The sequence below is a fragment of the Ctenocephalides felis genome, unplaced genomic scaffold (genome assembly GCF_003426905.1).
Source record: "Ctenocephalides felis isolate EL2017-DRISC unplaced genomic scaffold, ASM342690v1 CF-g0.4_SCAFFOLD_01492, whole genome shotgun sequence".
Classification (NCBI taxonomy): domain Eukaryota; kingdom Metazoa; phylum Arthropoda; class Insecta; order Siphonaptera; family Pulicidae; genus Ctenocephalides; species Ctenocephalides felis.
The window spans coordinates 34,456,950-34,481,938 of NW_020537646.1; the positions used below are offsets into that span (position 1 = coordinate 34,456,950).

A 24,989-nucleotide genomic window follows, 5' to 3' on the forward strand; every position below is an offset into this window, starting at 1 on the left:
CCGAGATTTTCATAAATGATCCAGATAAAAATATTTTCCCCTTATTCGAAAAACTGAATTATTAAGAGATCTTTAGATTCTAAAGTTTCTGTCCCTAGAAACAATAGTGACAGGTCTGATAGACATTTCTGTCCTAAAGTTTTTACGTATTTTTTTTAGTTTTAATTTTGAATTTCGTCGTATTCGTGAAGCACATACAAAGTTTTAAAATCTTTTCAAAATATTTTGAAGCAGAAATAAATTCTTTTAAAGCATTAGCTTACAAGTTGAAGTTCAATACCACTCGATAACTACGTCTAAGTTATTTAATTTTTTATAAATCATTGGTTTGCTTTAGATATTTCTTACGCTCATCGTTGGGCCCCCCTGGCCCGGGGCCCCGTTTCAAGCCATTCTGAATCGAATGAGACCAAATTTGTAAAAAGTATGTATGTATATGTGTGGGCGTGTGTGAACAGATTTTTTTTCGCAAAAACATCGGGACCGATTTCAAAAATTTAAAAGCCATTCGATGTATCTCGATGCGGACTAGCGTTTCTGAGTTTTGAGCGACGATCGGCCGGGCCGTTTCTTTGTAAATCGCAGAAAAATTTAAAAAATTCCGTCCACGTTCTAGCCCGCAATTCTGAATCGATTTTGAAAATTCAAAAATCGTTCGAAAGATATTGGTTGGGAATCGTGCTGATTAGTTTTTGGTAAAGATCGGCCGGGCCGTTTACTTGTAAATAAAGTTTAAAAAGAAAAATAATTCAAAGTTCAAAGTCAAAATTAGACTTTTGATCAACGTTTTCTCAAAAACGCCTGAATCGTTTTCAGAAATTTATAAGCTTTTAGAGAATACTCCGAGTTAACGTGTTCGTTCGTTTTCAATTATGTATAATAAATCCACCCTAAATACTTTTAATTACTCATAAATTAATTTATATTTTATTGATTAAGTCGATTATTTGTACATATCGTGAAGTTCATGTAACTTGCCGCAAGGCAAAATAGCAATACCAACTAGTTAAAACTAGTAAAAATAAAATTAAAAGAAGAAATTGTTAATGGATGATTATGTAATAATTAAATTTAAGAAAGTGATATTTGTTTTAAATTTTCATTAAAAAAATTTGTTTTTTAATTTCCATTTATTCTAACGTTGAATAACGTTTGATTTTCAAGAAAAATTAGGTTTTATGTATTTTTTGTTATTTTTATATTATTACAACTAATAATATATTATACCTATAAATCAATACTTGACTTTTCTGCCTTTTGTATAATTTCATAATTTAAAGCCATAAAATATAAATTAGTCGGAGTTGGTTTGCTAATTGTGATAAAATTCATTAACTATTGTTTTAGCCAGTAGTAAAACAGCGTGTAAATGACTATTAACGTTTATTAAACAAAATTAGATAAATTAAAAATTGAGTATCACGATAGGGCCCCATCGGAAGACTTTGCCACGGGCCCCGGAGGGTCTAGTTACGCCACTGGGTGTATGACATCATAACTTAAGGAAAATTGCTGGTACTTCCCGTACCTTAATGAAATATTCGAGTAATATTAAATACTTTCAAATATATTTTTATAAATAATACAACATCCATTATTCTTATTTTATAAAAAGTAAATAATTAAACTTAACACACACACATATACAAATACATTTTTTCTGAGGTATGCCAAAATGTTCAGAATTCTCTAAAACGTGAGGATATGCAAAAATTTTCATTTTAGATTTTTGGCCTATTACTATAACTTACCCTACATGAAGTTAAAAATAGTCGCGTAAAATATAATAAAGTAACTGCATTGTACGAGTATAGTATAAATACCATATTACTGATATGGTAGCCTAATATATAAATACTTAATAATTGATATAAGTAGTATAAATTTATAGTTCGCTTTATTGAATTAATTTTAGAAGAAACAACTATTTTTTGAGTTCATTTTGAATGCAATAGTTATTTTTTAACTGTATAGGTATAAGCCCATATAAATTTCACTAATAATAGTTGATTAATACATAACTAAACATAAATAGTTATGTGTTCAATATATAGTGCTATAATTTCACATTTTTTTCATTATTAATATTAGTTTTTATATAACTAATAAATTTCTAAAATCATTAATTTCCAAAAGTCACAAACTACACTAAAAAGTTATTTTAATTTGATAATTAATTTACTTAAAAAGCATATCAGTAAATTTTATATACTTCAATTAATAATATTTTTTGAAATTTTAAAATAATATTTCCATAAGCCTGTAAAATTTGTTTACTTACAATAATTTTAATTGAGCATTTCAATATTGGTAGTAAAAATGCAGAACAGCAATTATAAATGTAATAAAAATCGATTTATACCTCATATATGCAATAACATGCATTTCTTTTTATTGCTTATCACAATGTAGATGTCGAGTAATCAAGTAAATTTGTTTCATTTTTATTGCCAAGACCGAATGCAACAATGTGCGGTTTCAATATGATTATTTTTTTTATAATTTTTGTTTTTGAATAGCAATTAGAGCTAAATAAGGCCCATCGGTAAAGTAGAGCTTTTATTATGTGATTTATTAACATAGTATTAAATACTACACCCAATGATTGACTGTTCTCTATCTGATGAGATCTGTTTTATTAGATCTTTATCTAATACTGATGATGTATATCTATATATAGAAACGCCCGTAAAAGATTATTTCCACGTGACATGATTTTTTAGAATTATAATCAAAAGTAAAAATCTGATAACTACAGCTTGATATCTATCTATATCCACCTAAGCAGCCTTAGGTCATGAGGTCAGAACCAGTTCTTTCTGGTCCAGGTTCTTAATCTTAACATAAAGCCATTACCGGCACATGATTGATAATTAATGACACAAAGTATAATTTTACTTATTTATCCGAGCCTAATGGACTAGAAATACGGCAATACCTTAATCCTACATTACTCTTACCTTAACTTGAAACCAATTAATAATGCAAAGTAATTAAAACAATTACTAAACACTATCTGCCTCTTGTAGATTTTAATAGTTACTTTGTGCATTACGCTATGAGTTTGCTGCCTTTTCTGTTATTACCATTCAATTTAGTTCATAAATCCATTTTATAGTTTAATATGCATATGATAATATTATATAAATAATCTTTGAAATGAACAAATGAATAAAAAATGAATAATGTTCTTCACAACTGCAGCCGCCATCAATCAGAACGCATAATAATTTGCAACATATGTTTTATACTTTAATATCTATATATCTATCATATTACTAGAATTAATACCTTCTATGTAACATATATTTCAACAAAACTGATTTTTTATTATAATGTATAAAATATATTTAAAGAGCATCTTCAATTTTTTTTAGAATTTTCAATCTTTGATTCTCAAAGTATCACCATTCATAAATAATAGTACATTAAGTTTATTTTAAAACAGTTTATTAAACAAAACAAACCTTCTGGCACATGTCTAATTAAAAATATAAGTTTTAATTATTGAATTAAAATTAAACAAAATCAAAATATTTTATTTGAAGGTGCGCAGAGTACAGGTGTGTGCAGTTGGAAATAAATCGATAGACAAACATTTCTAATTACTGATAACCAGAATGATGAGACTTTGAAACATAAAATGTTATCTGCCAGACACGTTTGGTAACTGACCTAGGTAATTATAAAATAAATGCTAGCGGGGTCAAAGACTCCGCGAACATAAATAAATCTATGAAGTCCTGAACGTAAGTAATATTAGTTAAATAACATACTCGTATCGATTAGTAGAAATATTAATTTTGTGCCATTATTTTTAATCTTGAATGATATATTTATACAAGCAATATACAAATTAAAGTTTCAATAATTTTGCTGATCGAATTCATATTCAAAGTTACTCATATTCAAAGTTACTTGCCTGCCAAGAATGAGAGGCTGTTTACAGAAAAGTAGCAATTTTTAATTCGTACTAAATATATAAACTATTATAATTTCAAGAAAATTAAAAATAAAATCAGTTTCAAAATTCTCAGGTATTTCTGAATCAACTTTATCTTAAATTCCAGTGCGATAATTCTAAAAAATTGACAATTTTAAATGATAAAAAAAATATTATTATACAAAATCGACGTTTTCTCCAAAACGGATGGGCCGATTTCAAAATTTGATAGCCGTTAGATGTATCTCGATGAGGACTAGTTTCTAAGTTTTGTGCGACGATCGACCGGGCCGTTTCTTTGTAAATTGCAGAAAAGTAAGAAAAATTTCGTCCAAGTTTTAGCCCGAAATTCTGAATCGATTTTCAAAATTGAAAAACCATTCGATAGATATTGGTTGGGAATCGTGCTGATTAGTTTTTGGTATAGATCGGCCGGACCGTTTTCTTGTAATAAAGTTTTTTTAAAAAAAAAATCGACAATTTTTATGATTTTTAGACGTTAGATACCATAGTTTTCTAAATCATACTAAAATATTACGGCCCTACGACAAGCCGTTTAATTTTGAAAATTCTTCAAAGTTTGCAAAAATTGGTATCGTTTTTTTGGCATTTGTCAAAATTAGACCTTTCATCGACGTTTTCTCAAAAACGTCTGAAACCGATTTCAGAAATTTAAAAGCCATTTGATGTATCTCAATGAGGACTATTATTTGTCAGTTTTGTGAGACGGTCTGCCGAGCCGTTTCTTTGTAATTTGAAAAAAAGTGTTAAACTTTTCGTCCACATTCAACCTCAAACTACCGAACCGGTTTTAAAAAATTAAAAACTGTTCGAAAGATATTAGTTGGGAATGATACTGATTAGTTTTAGGTAAAAATCTACCGAGCCGTTTTCTTGTAATTACCTGTTGAAAAAAAAATTGAAGCCGATTTTTATGGAACTTTTTTTGGTGAAATATATCATGGTATTACGACAAGAAAGGCCGTTTGTTAAAATTAAAATCAGTCAATTTACTTGGTATAACGATAGAGTACTTGGTCTTAATGAACATACTAAACCATTAAAGTCCTATGAAAACTGGTTCAATTATAAAAATTATTGATTTTTGAAAATTTGCTTTTAGAAAATATTCCAAGTTAACGAGTTTGTTTGTTTTCAATTAAGTGTTATAAATCCACTCGGAATACTTTTAATCACTCATAAATTAATTTTTTTAAGTCGATTATTCATACATATCGGGAAGTTCATGTAACTTGCCTCAAGGCTAAATACCAATACCAACATATTTTTCGGTCAATTTTAATGTTTTAAATATTTTATAATGCGTATATAAAATACACATATCCTTAAATTTCTAACCTCCTACCACAAACCCCTATTTTGTAAGAATTATTATTGTAATTATAACTTTTTTGTAATACAATTGGTCCAATGTAGTTATCAACTACAGTAAATGTGTCTTTTGTTTAATGTGCAGTTACTTTTCACTATTCATTTTAATTTAAATATTGATTAAATTAATGTTTGACTTTTTAATTTTAGTAATGACTTCCACAATATATTCAAAAGGCGATAAACTGGTACAACAAGATGTAACTCCTATCAATATAGTCATGCCATAAGTTTGTTCTAGCGAAAGTGTATCAAATTGACGTTGAAGATAAGTTAATAATAATGTAGGAAACAGTCACGTTTGATCAATTTCATACATAAATAAATCAATCTTATTTTATTTTTTATGCTTGGAAGAGCAAACGCTTTTGCAACAATTTGCTATATCAATTAATTCTTGCATTATGCTGGTAGAGCTTTCACACATATAATTCTATGAACTGTAAAAATTAAATACAGATCGAGAAACTTCTTATATGATGTAAACATACAACAAATACGCTAGTTGATTGTAAATATTTAATAAAAGTGTTTATAAAAATTATGGCACTACATTCTTACGGAATTACGAATTTCAGCAATACCACCAATGCCATGACTGCATTTATATTATCGAATAAAAATAAAGTAATTACAAAAACAATGGAACTGTTTCTTTATTTATGAAACAGCGTGAGTAATAGTTTTGAAAAACTGGTATACAAGTTATAAATAAACAACACGACATTGCGCCGCAATTTACAAGTAGAAGTTTATCATTCAAGATCATTTTGCCACAAAATATTATTTTTTGCGCATAAGACTGGCAGTTTGTGAACATAAACTTCTATAATAAATTCTACTGTTTTATATAAATATATGTTATTCCTGTTATATTTTAAAAACACGATAGCAAATAAATCACACAGAATTCTGAAAAATGGAATGTGTGCACACAAAAATGATAAAAGTCTGACCAAATATCAAATGTTTAAATTATTTAAAATAAATAATTACTTTGTATATACAAATCAAACATATTATCTAAACAAAGTGCTCAACTCAAGAAGTATGCTTCATAAAAATCATTTCTTTAGGAACTTTAAAAAATACAAAACCTTAGGAACTCCTTTATTTCAAGAGTTTGATTCAAAATTTATTGCAGATTTTACAAATATCTTTCTGAATTTATATTGACTTTATAACATGAATAATGTCAGTAAGATATTAATAAATATAGTTGAAAACTTTCATAAATTCCTGCATTTTTTTTCAGAAACAAATATCTCATGAATATTTTGGCAGAGAACACTCCTTAAGAATTCGCATATGATTATTCATTTGAAATTTTCAATGATTACATGATTCACGGATATGTATTATAAAACAATAATACAAGATAAAATACGATTCACAATTGAAACGTAATTCATTAAAAAAAACAACGAGCTAAATTTACAATTACAGCTTACAATATAACTCAGAGCTTATTGTACAACTCAGAGCTTATTGTACAACTCAGAGCTTATTGTACAACTCAGAGCTTATAGTACAACTCAGAGCTTATAGTACAACTCAGAGCTTATGGTACAACTCAGAGCTTATGGTACAACTCAGAGCTTATGGTACAACTCAGAGCTTATGGTACAACTCAGAGCTTATGGTACAACTCAGAGCTTATGGTACAACTCAGAGCTTATGATACAACTCAGAGCTTCTGGTACAACTCAGAGCTTCTAGTACAACTCAAAGCTTATAGTACAACTCAGAGCTTATAGTACAACTCAGAGCTTATAGTACAACTCAGAGCTCATAGTACAACTCAGAGCTCATAGTACAACTCAGAGCTCATAGTACAACTCAGAGCTCATAGTACAACTCAGGACTTATAGTACAACTCAGAGCTCATTGTACCAATCTGAGCTTATTGTAGGTGCCAATCAAAGCTTATTTTACAGTTCAGAGCTTATAGTATAACTCAGAGCTTATAGTACAACTCAGAGCTTATTGTACCAATCAAAGCTTATTTTACAGTTCAGAGCCTATTGCACAACTCAGTGCTTATAGTACAACTCAAAGTAATAATAATCTTTAAATAAAAATTTGTCATATTTTCGGAACAAAAAGATATTACCTTCATTATTTTTTATATTCATAAACTTCATGTAAAAAAATCTAGAAGGTCTCAATGAAACAAGTCTAGCCTCCAAATAGATAAACAAAAACCAGACTTATAATAAAACGAAAATAAAATCCTTTCTGTATGGCTGATTAAATAGATGATTAACCTATCAGTAAATTAAATACCAGCCATGATGCTCATGAAGCTAACAAAAAACATGTTATAGAATTTAAATCTTTGATGTGTATAATTTCCTCATGGATATACTCTTGTTTTTCTGATGGAGGTAATATCCATACCACAAGTAATAAGCTCTGTAATGTTTATATATTATTCGGATAACAATTTAACAATTTTGAAAAAAAATCGAAAGCAAATGTTCTTAATTAGCTAATTACTAAATTCATGGGCTTATTTCACTTTAGTTAATTATAGATAAATTATTAATTTTATAAATACGTCTATGAAATAATAATGTAATTATTATCTTAGCATATTTATATAAAAAAAATATCTGAAAACAACTTTTAGTTTTAGTGCGCAAAAGCCGCAGCACCACACGGTATAACTGTGAATGCATATTTCTGCGGGAATCCCAATGGAATTTGTTGGCAGAAGATCCGTCCTTTCTATGGGAAAATCATTTGGAAGTAGCGATGTGTAGTGAAGTGACTCATCGAAAACCATATCGTACGAATGCTGATTTGCTTTTGCTCTTTATTTTTCTGTGTGCACAAACACACTAAAAATATAAACGCTCATATGGTGGCAGACAGGAGATTGGTAAGCAGCATACTCAAAAAAATTCTTCAAATTCTTGTTATAAATTTTCCATCTGAATAAAATTTTTATTTTCCTTATTTTGAAATATCAATCAGATATTAACACTTCTTAGAGCTTTTACGGTAAAACTTCTCCTTTACAATGCCATATTTTAGAAGACAACCTATGGCCGAATGATGTAAATCAAAGGCAAATAAAATAAAAATAATCAAAAAATAGAAGGCAACCTAACGGATGCCACATCTATATTTGATATAATTTAATTATTAGTATTTATCAAATGCTGATATTTTTTAATTTGATTCACAAATTCTGCAAAAGTGGCATTTTCAATTGGAAACATATTTTAGATCAAATTTAGATTTAGATAGATGGTTATCAAGGCCAAAGACCTTGCGAGTGAGCCACAACAATTAACAAAGTAAAAATAAATTTGAACTCTAGAAATTGATTTAATAAAATGGAATACCAAAACATTTGACAGAAAATTTGAACATTTCGTAATTAAAATATTTATAAAAATAAAAAATTTAATAAGGGGGCGTCCATTTATCACTAACGATTTCTAAGTATTTTTGGACCCCCCTCCCCCTTGTTGATACGTGGTAATATTTGAAATTACCCTCCCTCTCCGTGCAATATCACGTGTATTTTTAGAACCTAGAAATTTTCTTAAATTGAGATAAAAAATTAATACACGTGATATTTTACTGGACCCTCTTCTCCCTTACGTGATATTTCGTGTGTTTTTTTTTTATCAAACCCACCCCAGCCCCTTTTTGGCTCACGTGATTAATGGACGCACATCACAACATTTTATTTGTGATTATTATAGCATACTAAGACAAAAATCAAATATATCTTCATAAATGTGGTCACTTTGCCTTAAAATTTTACTTTTACTTTATAACTTTTATAATTAGACTTTTTTAAAGAAAAAACTCGTAGTGGTAAAGTATTCTGCTAATTACGAATAAAATACTCAACATTTTAAATATTATTTTAATTAAACAAAAATAGAAATTAATTTGAAAATTTGTTCAATTTGTATAGTTGAAATAGCTGAAACACGGAAGGAAAAATGGTATTTTATCATTTCAAATTTAATCTTACGATTAGGAGCATGATTATTTTATTAAAATATCTGAATAAATAAACGTCAAGATTTTTTCATACAATTCTCTATACAGATATTATTCAATAAATATGTAATTTTAACTAGAAAATGTGAAGCACTTAAAAAGTATTTAACTTTTACCAGAAAAAATGTGCAAATATGCAATATACGCTCTCACTCTATAAAGAGTTCAAAGAAGATTATAAACAGGAAATTGCGATAATATGCTTGATAATAAAATACATTGAAACACATATGGAAAGCGTGCATGCATGCTTAATGCTTGCACAATAATTATACACAACTTTATGTAACAAAGTTAAACATTTGCATCTCTATGAAATGGAAGTGTTGAAGATGACGTATGCTCAATGAACGAACCTTAAGAGCTAATTTAATAATGAAAATTGTACCATCTTCGAATAAGTAATATATGAAATTACATAATTGTTATTACGTATAGAATTACATATATGTTAGAAGCATAGTATTTATTCTGAAAGATTGAATCAATCACTATTTGTAATATATATTTAGTTCTGTGTAATTATTATTATTAGGATAGACATTTAGTTTCCCAAAATAAAAATCTATAACCAGATTCTTCAAAATAAATACCAAGTTCCCTTAGCCTAAGCCGCCCGCCCTTATGTGGTAAAAAGTTATTCTAGGAACCACTGGTTCCGGATTCGATACCCATCTCGACCAACTGTATTGGTATAACATTTTGACTTAAGATTATTATAATAGTGATAGTATGTAAAAATAACCTTTACAAACATTCCTGCGTTACATATCACATATTCACATTAGATTAATCCAAAAATCTTATCAGAGAGACGATGGTGAACTTGTTTGCTCTCTCTAATAACTTTAAGGATTAAGAATTTTCTTTGAAACAGTTCATGGAACACAAAGTTCTGATTGCTGTTCGCCTATTAAATTATATCTAACATATTCATCAAGTTGTATAACGTTGTAATGTATGTTAAATAGTCCTTAAATCTTCAGTAATTTTATCAACATTAACTCAAAAATCCAGTAATAATCAAATATTAACTTCACGATGGAGAAGTGATTCGAATGAGGACAAATTTAGAAAAATAATGTATGTATGTGTTTAAGTGTATATATGTGAGCCGATTTTTGACTTTCGTCAATGTTTTCTCAAAAAAAAACAATTCCCAGGACTTGTTAAGTTCTGATCGCTGATAAAAATATAATTAACTCGCTGTAATTAGTATTTTGCCTAAAAGCAAGTTGCATGATTTCACGATACCTATACAAAATTGTCATTCAACTATTTAGGTAAAATGTTCAATTGTTTATTTCAAACATAAAATTTTCGCTATTACTAAAAAATAATCCATACAATTTTCAATTGATATCCTTCAAACACACTTGTTATATTCATAATTGTATAACTTAAATTTAATTTGTTAAACACATTTTCTTTCCTCTATCTCATTTTCTAAAAATGTATTTTTCAAGTGTGAACGTCAATTGTAATCAGTAGCTAGAACTAACTGCAAAACAAAGTAAAAATGAATGTTGGAATAAGTGTAATAAGTAGGGGGAAGTCCCGTAACGCCAGACAGCACCTAATACCGGACACTCTATTTAACACGTATTATTTAAGCGAGTATAAATCTTTTTATATCGAAATATAAGTGAAAAGGGCGCGGGGAGCACACAGGTGCAGGATCACCCGTCAAGACTTATCTGTGACGCACACGGCCACGGCGGGAGCAACCCTTTGCAGTTTTAGGCGCAAAATCACGGCGTCACCTAATTATTAATGAAAGTAATTGTAGTGTATTTATGCATTTATATTTGAGTGGCATTGAATGATAAAAGTAGTACTTGATTGTTATCCGTAAAATGGTAGAATATTATTAGATATTTTAAACAATTTTAGTAGGCACTACCAAATGAACGAACATGCTTGTCCCTTAGTACAGGACACCAAGTCGAGCCCTTAGCGCCGGACAGTAAACATATTGAAATTTCTTGTGAGAGTTGACGTAATTTATTTTAATTATTTAATTTTGTTCTGTATGAGTGCTAACGGTCACTACATACCCCCATTTTTCGTATTTCCTAGTCGAAGAATGAAAATCATGAATGCTCCAGTTGAGAGCATCAGTGTGGCCGAGCCAAAAGAGTGGATAAAAAGTGATTTTTTTTTGCAATATCTAAGAATATTCGTCAAACATACATGTGCAGACACTCCAGAGTATGGAGATGGCTACCTATGTGTTCAATACTAGTTATTTTGAAATGTCCGGTACTAGGTGCCATTTTGTAAAATCATATTTCTTGTTACCAAAGTTTGATTGATTGTATTAATTATTTTTTAGCAAATGTTGCGTTTCTGTTAATTTAATTTGATTTCTAACTTTGTTATCGAACATAAGTCATAATTTAATAAACATTTCGTAAAATATTTTTTGATTTATTTATAAATAACCTTAGATGTCCGTCACTCGGGAACTTCCCCCTAAGTGCATATAGCATTTGGCCATAAGTTATTAATGTAACTTAATAAAAAGAATAGTTTTTATATATCGAAAATAGTATCATATCTAACCGGAGTTATTTTTCCCAGGCTTTGATTTATTGCTAATGTACGTCGTGCATCTAGTTCACATGACATATATTGAACTTATATAAATTCTTATATAAATTCGTTACTAAAATATTCAAAGTTCACATGATCTACTTATTGCTTTGAATGCACTGCCTATATAGTTTTATAATATATCATATATAAAATAAAGTGAATATAAATATACGAATATATTAAGATTTATTAAAAATTACCTGATCACAGATAATATCCCACTTCTTCTCATCATCATAGTTTTTAAGCAATTTTGCTTTGTCTGGTGGTAAATCCATTGAGGCCTAAAAGTAAAAAAGATCATATAATAATTGAGAACATTTTTATCCTAAATCAACACTCAATTTAAATACAAAACATTTTGAAAAATATTAATTTAATAGAGTTAAATTTATAAGCATCGATATTATAATTTATTTAAGCCACTAAAAAAACTACAGAGTATATATTAGCGAAACTAATGATACATTTTATATCATTTGTAATTTATAATGATGTATTTTATATTTATTTAGTAATGATAATGTTGAAAGTCCACATCATATTCAAATATAATAAGTTTATGTGCTGTTTAATTTAGATTAATTCTATTGTCGGAAGTATTAATCAGTATCATGTTATTCTGTTTACTATCATTTCATCTTATCAAATAGTTCTTGTTTGCCGACATGAAGCTTGCGTTTGTATAACACTTTTCCCATTTGTTTTGACATCGATACTTTGAATGATGTTATCTTGTGTTAAGTAAATAATATACTAACATAGTTTCTACATTTTAATTAGATAATTGTTTCTTAAAAATAGGAAAAGAATTTAGTAAACGTGTTTACTTTAAATGCACCACATTAATCTCACAATCTGTAATAAATTGAATCAAAGAGTAGTAGATGTAGATCAATTACTGACCAATGAGTTGCAATATCATAAACCTTATAAAGAAGAGCATGTTCTTCTTTAATAGGTACGCATGCTCTTCTTTAAAACTACATAGTTATTATTATTATTATTATATTAAATTATTAAAAATATCTTAATCTCATTATGTGTTCAATAGGATATGGTACTTAATATCATATTCTCTTAAATACACCTGGGACATGGTATATTTAAAAGCTATACCAAAAAATCAAAGGACAGAAAGAAATTCCAAAAATTCATGAAGAAATATAGAGTATTCTTGCTTCAGATAACATTCATCTAACAATAAGTTTATTGGCTCCTAAAGAAATGATTAGAGCTGTGGACTTAGAATTAGAAGGTCCAGATTCGATATCGGCCTGAGGTAGATATTATGCAGCAGTGACATTGGTATGTACTTGAAAATATAGAGAGCAATATATTTCCAAGTGAAAATAGCACTTACCTGGTATTGCTGCATCAATAAAAATAATCATTACTATTACAAAAATTGTAAGAAAATACTTTGAGATAGGACAACCTACCCTATTTTATTGGGTTGCCAACAACAAATAACAAGAAGTAAGCACGACAACTTAGAGGGCGTCCATTAATCACGTGATCGATTTTTTAAGGATTTTTGGACACCCCTTGCCCCTTGGTGATACGTGGTGGTATTCAAAATTACTCCCCTTCCCCCACTAAACATCACGTGCTTTTTAGTTGCGAGAAAGATTGTTGAACTTTTTGAAAATGTTTGAATTTTTTTCAAACGTAAAAAATAAATGCACGTGATTATACCCCTCCTTCCCCCAAGTGCCATTTCGTAATTTTTTGTCAATCTCCCCCTCCCCTTCACGTGATTAATGAGCGCCCCCTTATAGAATTCGTTTACTTCTGATTACTTTTAAATAAATACAAAACAAATCTAAGTTTATTATATAAATCGCATAATCCAGAAGCCTATTTGTAATCTATCAATCACACAAATTGATAAAGGTCTTTACATGTAAGTCAATATATGCATTCCTGAGCGATAATGTCAATAATATTAATAGAAGGACTTGACCTCTGTCAATAAAACACTTCTATTCTTTATCGTGATATCGTATTAGTGGGTCAAGAGAAATTTAAATTAGTCAATGCGACAATGGGTCACGGGCTTTGTTTAATAAGTGTCAGACACTGTTCTTACAATTAGGTTTAGACATGGATCCAGTGTATGTATCTGCACATCCCATATAGAGATTTCGCAGAATTTACTCGGGTAACAGACCTATTTAATAATGTTCCAAGAAAATGAACGAGTCATATGATAAATGTAGAATATAGTTCGATAGATTGTAATAAAGGTGAATATGTATGTTTTAAATCCTATCATATGACTCGTACTTAAATATACCGTATTCTATATACCTACTCTATTACATTTTCTTTCATTTCCTTAAAATAGCAATTAAGAATCATTATAAGCTATTGTTATATGAAAAAAGAGAAAAAAAATAGAATAGAAGAAAGAATAATAATTTAGAATTCACGCCATAGAGAGTCTAGTATTGCAAATTAAATTTTAGAAATAAGTTTTAATCTATATTATCTTACATCTTCATAAATGTTCTATTACTGACTAATATAATTATTTAAATCGCATATTATTATATTACAAAATTCATTTCCATTTTTAAACTGTATTTTGAATGGTCCCATATTAATTAATTAACTTCCCGTGGGGTAAGTTATAGTAATGTCCCAAAAATTGAAAATGAAAATGTTTCACGTTTTAGAGGTTTTGAACATTTTGGCATAATTTAGAAAAAATGAATGTGTATGTGTATGTGTGGAGACAATTTTTCGTCGACCATTTCAGGCGTATGGATAAGCCGATTAGAAAAATTCAAAAAGCAATCGATTCCTCTTGATAGGGAGATATGCTGATTAGTTTTTGGCAAAGGCAGGTCTAGCGGCTTCGGAGACATGAAGCAAAAAGTGCCAAATGTTAGTTTTTAAGAGAACCGATCAACCCAGCGGTTTCCAACCTTTTCTTCCTTGCGCCCCCCTTTCGCATGAAAAAAATATTGCGCCCCCCTCCCCTTCTTGATTTTCTAACAATTTAATTTAAATATATTTAATATAACTGAAATTATGCCAAATAATACACTGTATTATAAAAAATATACATACAAACATTATAAGAATTTTCTGTTTCACATAAGTAAGATCTCACAAATGGTAATAAAATGTCTAAAGCATTATTTGTCAAAGTAGGAAAATCGTCCTTTGCTGGTAACCAAAACTCAACAATATATTTTCGTCCTGAAACATCTGCTTCAATGTGCTATCACTAGATAAATCAATTATCATTTTCTGCTCTGCTGTTGAATGACGAAAATCATCAAAGTAATGCGAAAATTGGTTTCGTAGACTAGTCATATGATTTGATATAATAATAAGATCTTTACTTACTTCTATTTCATCAGTAACACAAGTAATTTTAAAAGTGGGAAACATGTTAAAGTTATAAAGTTATTTGATACTAGCTATATTCAGTTCTAATTTTTTCATTAAAGCCGTAATCTTGTCTTTCTGAACAAAAGCACGAATTTGAGATCCTTGCATTGATTTAATTAAATTGCTAAGTCTTTGAAAAATATCAACTAAATACGCAAATAGGCAAATTTTGCAAGGAACTTTGTGTCCTAAAACAAGATTGCTCCGTCTCTTTTGTTATCAGCAAGAAATATAGCAATTTCTTTTTTGAGTTCAAACACTCTTAGAAGTACTTTAAGTATTTTGTTGATTTGTTTTTGACACTTACTCAGCATTTAAAAATAATATTTTTGAAACAGTTTCGCGCCCCCCTTGGAACGGTATGACGCCCCCCCAGGGGGGCGCGCCCCACAGGTTGGAAATCACTGGATCAACCGATTTGGTTTCAACCGATCAATGATTTTTGAGAGAACTAAGCATCCAAGATTTGAATGATTTAAAAAACTTTCTGCTTGTGTTCTGACAAACGATTGCTTTTGGGGAAAGAATTTGTTCTTATTTTTTTAATTTTCAAAAAAAAAATATCGAAAAATAATTCGGATTTAATTCTAATTCTAACTAAAGTTTTAAACATCACTTATATATAATACTTCAAATAATTATAATAAACTATTTGAAAACATTTAATATTCCTCGAAAATTTCATTAAGAAAGTTCCAGCAATTTGCCTTAAGGCACACACCACTAGCTTGCAATTGAACTAATTCCATAGTCCATATATCTTATAATAAAAATAAATCATACAATGTAATAAAAATAAATCATACGGAATAATATTAGAATTGAAGATACAAAAATAGTATAAACATGATATTATTATGTATAAATCATGTTTCAAAAAATTTACACTTAATTCAATGTATTTGATACTATTTTTATTTCATGTTTTATTGGCACGAGATCGTTTATTAGTTTTTCAATGAACTGACGAGCATCAGAAATAAAACGGAGGATAGTTGCAAAATTATAAGGTAATGTTATAATGAGTAGTTAAATCTATAATAAATGAGAAACTTTTAAATAAATAAATATATAAACATCCATATTAATATGGCCACAAGTGTCATATTCTTCAATAAAACCAGTATTTCATTATCTGCTTATAAAAATGATAAGTTGATAATATTATACATCAGAATAATATACATCAACCAAACCTAGCACTTTCCTGTTCAAATATAATATTTATCTTCGAACTTTCTATCTATGTTTTTAAAACTAAATTTTTGCACACGGTCAAACTTAATAACATAATATACGATATCAATATTGAATTTAAGAAGACCAAACACAAGTTTGTTCAATAATAATGCAATGATAAAACTTTTAATTTTTTTTCGGTATTGTTTAAATATTTAAACTGAAGCAATTAATTGTAGACCAAACAAAAGGAAACTTATGTGGGATGTAATTTCATATATCTATCTTCAATTGGAGGCAGATGGAATCAATAAATCGTTTTATTGAGAAAACAAAACCAATATAGTTTATCTATTTATTGCAATGAGTCATAAAGGCTAACAGTTCAACTATTAAAATTCTCCACGGTCTTAACAGATTAGTTCTTGGTAATTTATCATGCGTGCTTGGAATTAAAATTAGATCAATTTTAACAAGAGGTCCAAAATACTATGCAAACATTTATTTTATTACTTAGCGCCTGGTTAATTTAATCGAAGCGCAAATATATATGATGATAAATTTCAATAGACACAAAGTTGCGAGTGTTGAAGGTTTTCTTTTATCAATTGGAAATACATATAACTTTATTGAAAGGGGCTTTTTATCGGTTTATTATTTTAGTAGCATTCATATCTTATATGTAATCCAAGTCAGAGAAAAACAAAGCATTATTATATTATTAATACTTACTACAAAAAAACAACGTATTAAAATTCAACATTTTTTACTTGAACAAGTTAAGGTACTAAAATATTTGAATTTAAAAAAAACATATTATCGACCTTTGTTAATATTGCCTTTAGAAACTAGAATCGTCATTTTCTTCCTCATTCAACTTATAATTTGTCTACGTGAGATTTAAACAATTATATTATAAATAAAAACATATTACAGAGCAAAATTGAAATAAAACAAAATCACGCCATATGCATTATAATAAGCAATTTTTTAGATGACCTAAATCTATGTAGTAAATATACACAATACATAAACAAATAATATCTAGTTTAAACAATCTTTCGAGTGCCCAAATGTACTGCGCAGTAGTTTATAATGTTACATTAAATATTTATGCACATTATTTGCAACGACTTAATACACCAAATATATACATACTTATAATAAATTAGTAAATAAACAATTTAAGTCATTAGAAATTAGTCACCGGTACAATACTTTCATTCCAATGAAAAATAAATTATAAACTAGTGGGATGCATGGCATCGTGCCTTAAGGCAAATTGCTGGAACATCCCGTACCGTAATTAAAAATCTTGGTACGGAACCCAAAAAAAATTACACAAAATGTGTACACATTATGAAAATCTCTATAAAATATCTGATAATATGATGTGCAATAAACATTTTTTACCGCCAAATGACATTTTTTTTTAACTTATTTTTATTGAGAGTCCATAATCGCTGGACCTGCCTTCCCAAAAATTTAATCAGTTCTTCATCTTGTCAATACAAGTAAAATGTTTTTTGAATTTTTAAAATCGGATGCCCGTTCTCTTAAAAACTGTGTTACCGTTTTTGACACTTTTTGCCCCGTATCTTCGGACCTGCCTTCGCCAAAAACTAATCAGCACGCCTCCTTATCAATACAAATCGAATGTTTTTTGAATTATTCAAATCGGTTGATCGGTGTTCCCGAAATCGTCAACGAAAAATTTTTTCCGCACACAAACATACATCCATTTTTTCTAAGGCATGCCAAAATGTTCAGAAACCTTTGAAGATATATAAAAAATTTAATTTTCGATTTTTTTGCGATTACCATAAATTGCCCTACGGGAAGTTAAAAATATAAGACAAATATTTCGATTTCTTCGAATATGTTAATGTCGAATATAGAAAATCATTTATACATATTTTGTTCTATAATGCGAATTAACACATATGCCTCAATCAAAACTATTTTTAAATATCTTCTGTTTTAATTATATATAATTACGATTATTTCCTCATCCATAAAATCCGATAAATATATAAACATCGAACCAACATCCTGTTATTCAAATTGAAAAATGATAAAACATAAAAAATAAAAATTGATAAAGTTTTCCTGAAATTCTTACTGTATCAATAAATTATCTTCCATACTCAAAAATGGCTGCCGTAGCTTTATGGTAAGAAATTTCGTCATGCAACCACAAGGTTATATTGGCGCCTCGGACAAACTGATATCAAGCAGTAGTGATATCAGTTTTCACTTGAAAATAAAGATCTAAAAATGATTTCAAAGTAGCTACTAGTACTCATAAGTTTGGATTGCTCTTAAAAATTACAATTTTAACAACTTTCTCATAAAAAAGTGAAAACAAAGTAAAAATAAAATACTTTTAATAATGTCGACAGTTCGTACCATTACCTACAATAATTCTGCGATATGAATTGGCCATTTGCCAAAAAAAGCATGCTAAAATAATTTCGTTTTCTTCTAAAAAATGTCAGTAAATAATAATGATAAGTTTTCCTCTTAATTTGTCTTAAAATTAGCTTAATATAAACTGACTTTCGTCATGGTAATCCAACGGCGTATTTGAATTGTGTATTCAAGAGTCAATTCTTAGTATTGCAATATATTAGTATATATTATTATTAGTCAGCACATCACATGCAAAAAGGCAATTCAAAGCCTCAAATGTATATAATACATCTACATAAATGTGTTTGTTAGCTCGCGAATATAAAATAAAACCTTGATGTGGTGAATCATACATAAGTTAACAGCAAATCTTTCAGAACTTATAATTCATATTTCATAGCCGATTTAAAACAAATGACTCAAAAATTCATAAGTAAATACCACAAAATTAAAACAACAACTTCATTATCAATTTTGCCGCAGACGAAATTTGCTTTCTTGTTTATATATAATATTTAATATCTAAATATGAATAAAAATCTAAATTTGTTTTATAGATGGGAACCCGAACAGTTTGTCCCATCTCTATGCGATAAATTTTATTATTACAATTTTTGTAATAGTAATGATTTTTTTTATTGATAAACCTATGCCGATTAAGGTATATGGAAAGATTTTCATTTTCATATCCAAGTGAAAACCGATATCACTACTGCTTGATATCAAAGGCGGGAATTAAACCTAGAGCTTCTGATTTGACGACCCCATAGCTTTAAGTATAGTAAAATGATTTTCGTCTTGAAATTTTCAATTTATTACGTTGAAAAACGAAGGGAAAAATATGTTTTAATCACAAATACATTCACATGATTATACATATATGATTTTATTTCAACAACCCCAAAATATTTAAAGAACCCTTAAAAAATAACAGCCATAAAAAAGAATCTTGAGAAAGAACTTGTGACTTAAAAAAAACAATATTCAAAACTAAATATATGTACAAAAATAAGAATCAAAATAATAGATACTGCATCAAAGCACACATTTTGTTATTTCATTTAAATTCTAAGTTGTGGCAGTTTTTGTGAAAACAATGACTGAAATAAACTGAAATAATTAAATTTGTTTTCATGTGCCTTATTAGGTCATTTATTTTGCAAAATCGCATTGAATCAGAATTAGTTTGTTGTTTAATTCATGAAAAACTCTCTCGAACAAAAACTGCGGATTTTGCAATGTGTTGTTCATCGAGCAAAAGCTTTGTAATTTATAGACGGAGAACTGGTTACTTTTTTGAGCAAAATTTCCTCACTATCAGTTCAAATTAGATAGTTTCATGAAAAACTGTTTTCAAATGTCTTTATATATATTACGAACTTAAAATTAGTTGTCGAGCAATTTCAGCAAACGCTTGTTGTACCATAATATATTTTTATAGTACATTTTAAGTTTAGATTGTCCTAAATAAAACATAATAAAAAACAGAAAAATTTCAAAACTGAAATAAAAATGAATAAACTAACTGAATAATTTACATATTACAAATCTGAAGGTGAATTTATACGTAAGTGTAGAAATCTGAAAAGACATAAAAGTAAAAAGTAAAAATGTACTCTCATCGATAATATTAGTTACGTCTTTATTTTAACCATTTTTATTCTATCCCGTACGTTACATCTAAATCAGGATTATGATAAAAAGTAGCTCTCAAACTCCATTTATTAAATACTTTACACTTTTTTTCATGATATATTGAATTAACATTTAAAGATAAAATTCAATTCCAATAAAAAAGAAAGTTTTAGGCAAAAGTTCTGCAATTTTTTTTATTATTACTCAAGATATAATCACAATCTTGTTTTGTGAAACCAAAAACATTTAGTAATTATGAAAACATTTAGTAATTATTTGCAAAGTTGAAACCAAAATAGAGCTTAGCCAGTGTTATCTACTTTTTTTGGTGTTCTGCAAATTTAGCAGTTAATATTCCTTTTAAGGAAAAAATCGATCTCTCACAAGCTCTCTTATTATGTAAATTTAAATTATTCAATCGGTGATGTAGAATGACGATGCGAAAATAAATTATGGCCGAACGAATGAAACGGGAGAATGGTCGCCGGAACATGTCATTGTCAGTCATGTGATATATCTCACAAAAAATATTCAAAGTTAAACAATGGGCCCATTCTATCAGCCGTGAATCGAATCGAGTCTTTTTTTTATTATTTTTTTATTATTCGTACCTTTCCGATGTTGCACATACCTTTGCAAACTTTTCCTCGAGTTCTTAAAGTAATCGTTTACCTCCAACACCATGTTCACAGTTCACATTACAATACAACAAATAAGGAAATATATTAGATAACTTAATGCAAATCTTTATTTCATACCATATATCAATTCCAAACTAGCTGTAAGTGGAATTCTGTCTTAAGGCAATTAGGGCATCGTGCCTTAAGGCAAATTGCTGGAACTTCCCGTACCAAAAATTATTATTTTTTTTTAAAACGATTAACATTTTTGAAAAAAAATTACTTTGAAAAAATAAGATTTTTGAGAAACTATTAATTGGACAAAAAATTAGTTTTTTTTGAAAAAAAAAATTTTTTTTAAAAATTTTTTTTTTAAAAAATTTTTTTTTAAAAAAATTTTTTTTTTTTGAAAAAAAATTTTTTTTCTTTATTTTGACATATTGTGGAAGATCTGAACTTTTTTTTCAAAGCAATCGTACTGCTTTAACTACATAGGGACAAAATATAAAGCGCGTAAGCGCCGCGTCGCTGTCTAACGCATAAGCATTGGTACGGAACCGATAGGAATGTTAACAAAATGTATACTTATTGTTAAAATCTCTATAAAATGTCTGATAATTTGATGTGCATATGTCTAATGATCATTTTTGACCGCCAAATGGCTCATTTTTTTACTTTTTCCTCTATATCTCCGAAACCGCTAGACCTACCTTCATGAAAGTTGTATCGATTCTTCATCTTGTCAATACAAATAAAATGTTTTTTGAATTATTAAAATCGGACGCTCCGTTCTCTTAAAAACTGAGTTACCGTTTTCGGAACTTTTTGCCCCGTATCTTCGGAACGGCTTGACCTGCCTTTGCCAAAAACTAATCAGCACGTCTCCTTATCAATACGGATCGAATGTTTTTTGAATTATTCAAATCGGTTGATCCGTGTTCCCGAAATCGTCGACGAAAATTTGTATCCGCACATACATACACACACATACATACATACATACACACACACATACACACACACACACACACACACACACACATACATCCATTTTTTCTAAGGTATGCCAAAATGTTCAGAAACCTCTGAAACGTAAAGATATATAAAAATTTTCATTTTCGATTTTTTTGCGATTACTATAACTTGCCCTACGGGAAGTTAATAATTCGAAGAAAATCAGACATTGCTTGTCTGTTGGCCAGTCTATATAAATCGATTACCCCTGCAACTTGCACCTAAATTTTATTAAAGACTCAAAGCTTACTCAAAAGCTCTATATACAAAATGCAGTCACTTCTATTACAAATGAATTCTGATTATCAAATTATGTCTTCATTATCAAATAATTAATAGCAATGTTATAAAATGTAATTTCATTCTAATATAATTTGTTATTTTATAATAATATATATTTAATCATCAGCTTTGAAATTAAATCTGAATTAATAACAATTGGCTCGAGCAACTGGTTTAACAAATGGAAAGATAATCTAAAGAAAATAATCTGAAAAATCCTATTAATAGATCGTTTTCATTGAATCAAACATTATCTATCGTATCTATTACATATAAAGTCGAAGAGAAGTATAGAGAAGATATAATTAGTATGAAATTGAGAGATTATAAAGCAAAGATATTACCGTACGTCATTAGTCAAAAGCGGGATACATTACGTGATAGAATTCACCTATTTAATTAATAGTAGTTATTTGAGTGAAATTATCGATTAATTTTATTCCCAAAATTAAATAATTTAAAATGATTTCTCGCTATTTCAAGAAGTTGCAGTAGCTACTCATTTACCGGTTTATACAAATATTTTGACATCTTTACAGCATTTTCTACATAAAGAAATCAGCATCCTTTCAAAAGTTGTTTACCTAAAAAAGAGGACTGCCGAATCCACTCATACATCACGGTATGGAATGGAACTGAGTACTTTACTTTATATTTTCTACAGGGGCGCGTAACGTTATACATCAAAAACACAACTTTAGTTAAGTAGAAGAAAAACAACGTAATTTTTTCTCATAGAGTATCATATGGTAATTTATTATACTGCTATAAACTTAGCAAATGAAAATATTATTCCCAAATATTTTATGTAAACAGTTTTGTTCAGAAGCTTATAAACAAACTTCAAAATCTCTTGCATGATGTAAGTATGAGAAGTGGAGCTATGCATAATTGTTACTTTTATCTAATAGTTCAGTTTCAATAATTTTTTTTATCGAAAAAAGCTGTATTAGTCTTATTATGATATCAAAAAATGTTTGAAGCGTTTGCATAGAATTGAGCATTGTTTTGACATAGTTATTGAAAAATCGTCGATTAAGCATCATTATTTGATAGAACATTTTTAAGGGTTTAAATGTTTACTATACAATTTTTGTTATGTTTTGGTGTTTTAATGTTTCTTTTTTTTATTGACATATTATTTTCATATCCCAGTCAGACAGGGATGCCTGGTATCAGAGATTATGAAACAATTTTCATATTTCATATATACAGATCAATTACATCTATTTCATTCTACATTTATAAACCTTATATTTAAATATCTCTTCAACCTCTTTCATCGTCAATTTCTTTATGATATTTCTTTATTTTATTTTTTAAGTTATTGTCATCATTGGTCATCTTGATCTCGATCAGAAGTTCATTATATATTTTACTTGCGTCCCATATAATATTTCTTCTCATTTTCTTTTTTTATTATGTTCAATGTGAAAATTTCCATGTTGTCTTGATTTATGTTTATTGTTGTACTTGTTTTTATTCAGTTATAATTAATTTTGTGTATTAATTTGCATTTCTCTATTCTGATTGTTATTTAATGAACGATTATTTGTTTCTATCCGTAGGTATTTGGTGAGTGTTAAATGTGGAAATGATATTTTAATTAAAATTTTATAAAAAAAAATTTAGTCCTTCCTGGTATAATATGTATACTTTTCACAAAATAATTTACAAAATGTTTCGATATCTACTCCTCTGTTCATTGAATAATTATTTTGTAATTGCTGATTTACATATGAGATGTCAAAATATAAAAATAGAGAATTGTTAAATTGGTAATTCTATCTCAACGTCGGCAAAACAATTAAAAAGTAAAAAGTATATAAAATTATGCTAATCCATCTATTACGTAGAATAAATCTATTAAAATGTTTGACAGCCCTGAGCATGCCATAGTTATTTATATAACAAGAGGGTGTAAAAAATTATTCTAAATATACGCGACTCGAGAACTCTACCAAGAAAAAAGGTGATAAATACTGTCTAAACATATGCTTAGAAAAACGAAGTTCAGCTACAAAATTTCACGTTTCTTTAGTACTAAGAATATAAACATGATTTATATAGATTCTTGTTGCGGTTCTCATTATTGATACAAAATCAATTCCCACACATTATTTGTAACTTGTAAATACAAATATGAATTAATATTAGATTTTTTTTTAATTATTTCATAACATGCTGATATAACTCTTTATTATATTTATATTATGTCTATAGACGAGTGAATTCAGGTATAAAACCAATTAAAAAATTGAGCATTTCAAAAATTACAAAACTCGTTGAGATCGCAATTCCTCGAAAAAAAGCAATGTTTATTTGTGTATAGAAAAATAAATTAATGGCGTGATCAAACGAATAATAAATGACATAATGAAATAATTTTATAAAATGAATTCATTTAGACTTTGACTACTCTCTCAACATCAGTGTATCACACAGCAAGAACAAATTCCCACAAATTGATACATTACCATTCA

At 28.3% G+C, this 24,989-nt stretch overlaps 1 protein-coding gene across 1 annotated transcript in view; it reads right to left on the bottom strand.

Moving 5' to 3' along the window:
- The window catches only part of LOC113371691 (formin-like protein CG32138), an 80,503-nt gene that overhangs the window by 21,048 nt on the left and 34,466 nt on the right, over nucleotides 1–24,989 (bottom strand). Inside the window, exon 2 of the mRNA XM_026612343.1 lies at nucleotides 12,160–12,243. Coding sequence (XP_026468128.1) covers nucleotides 12,160–12,243 — 84 coding nt within the window. The remainder of the gene's footprint in view (nucleotides 1–12,159; nucleotides 12,244–24,989) is intronic.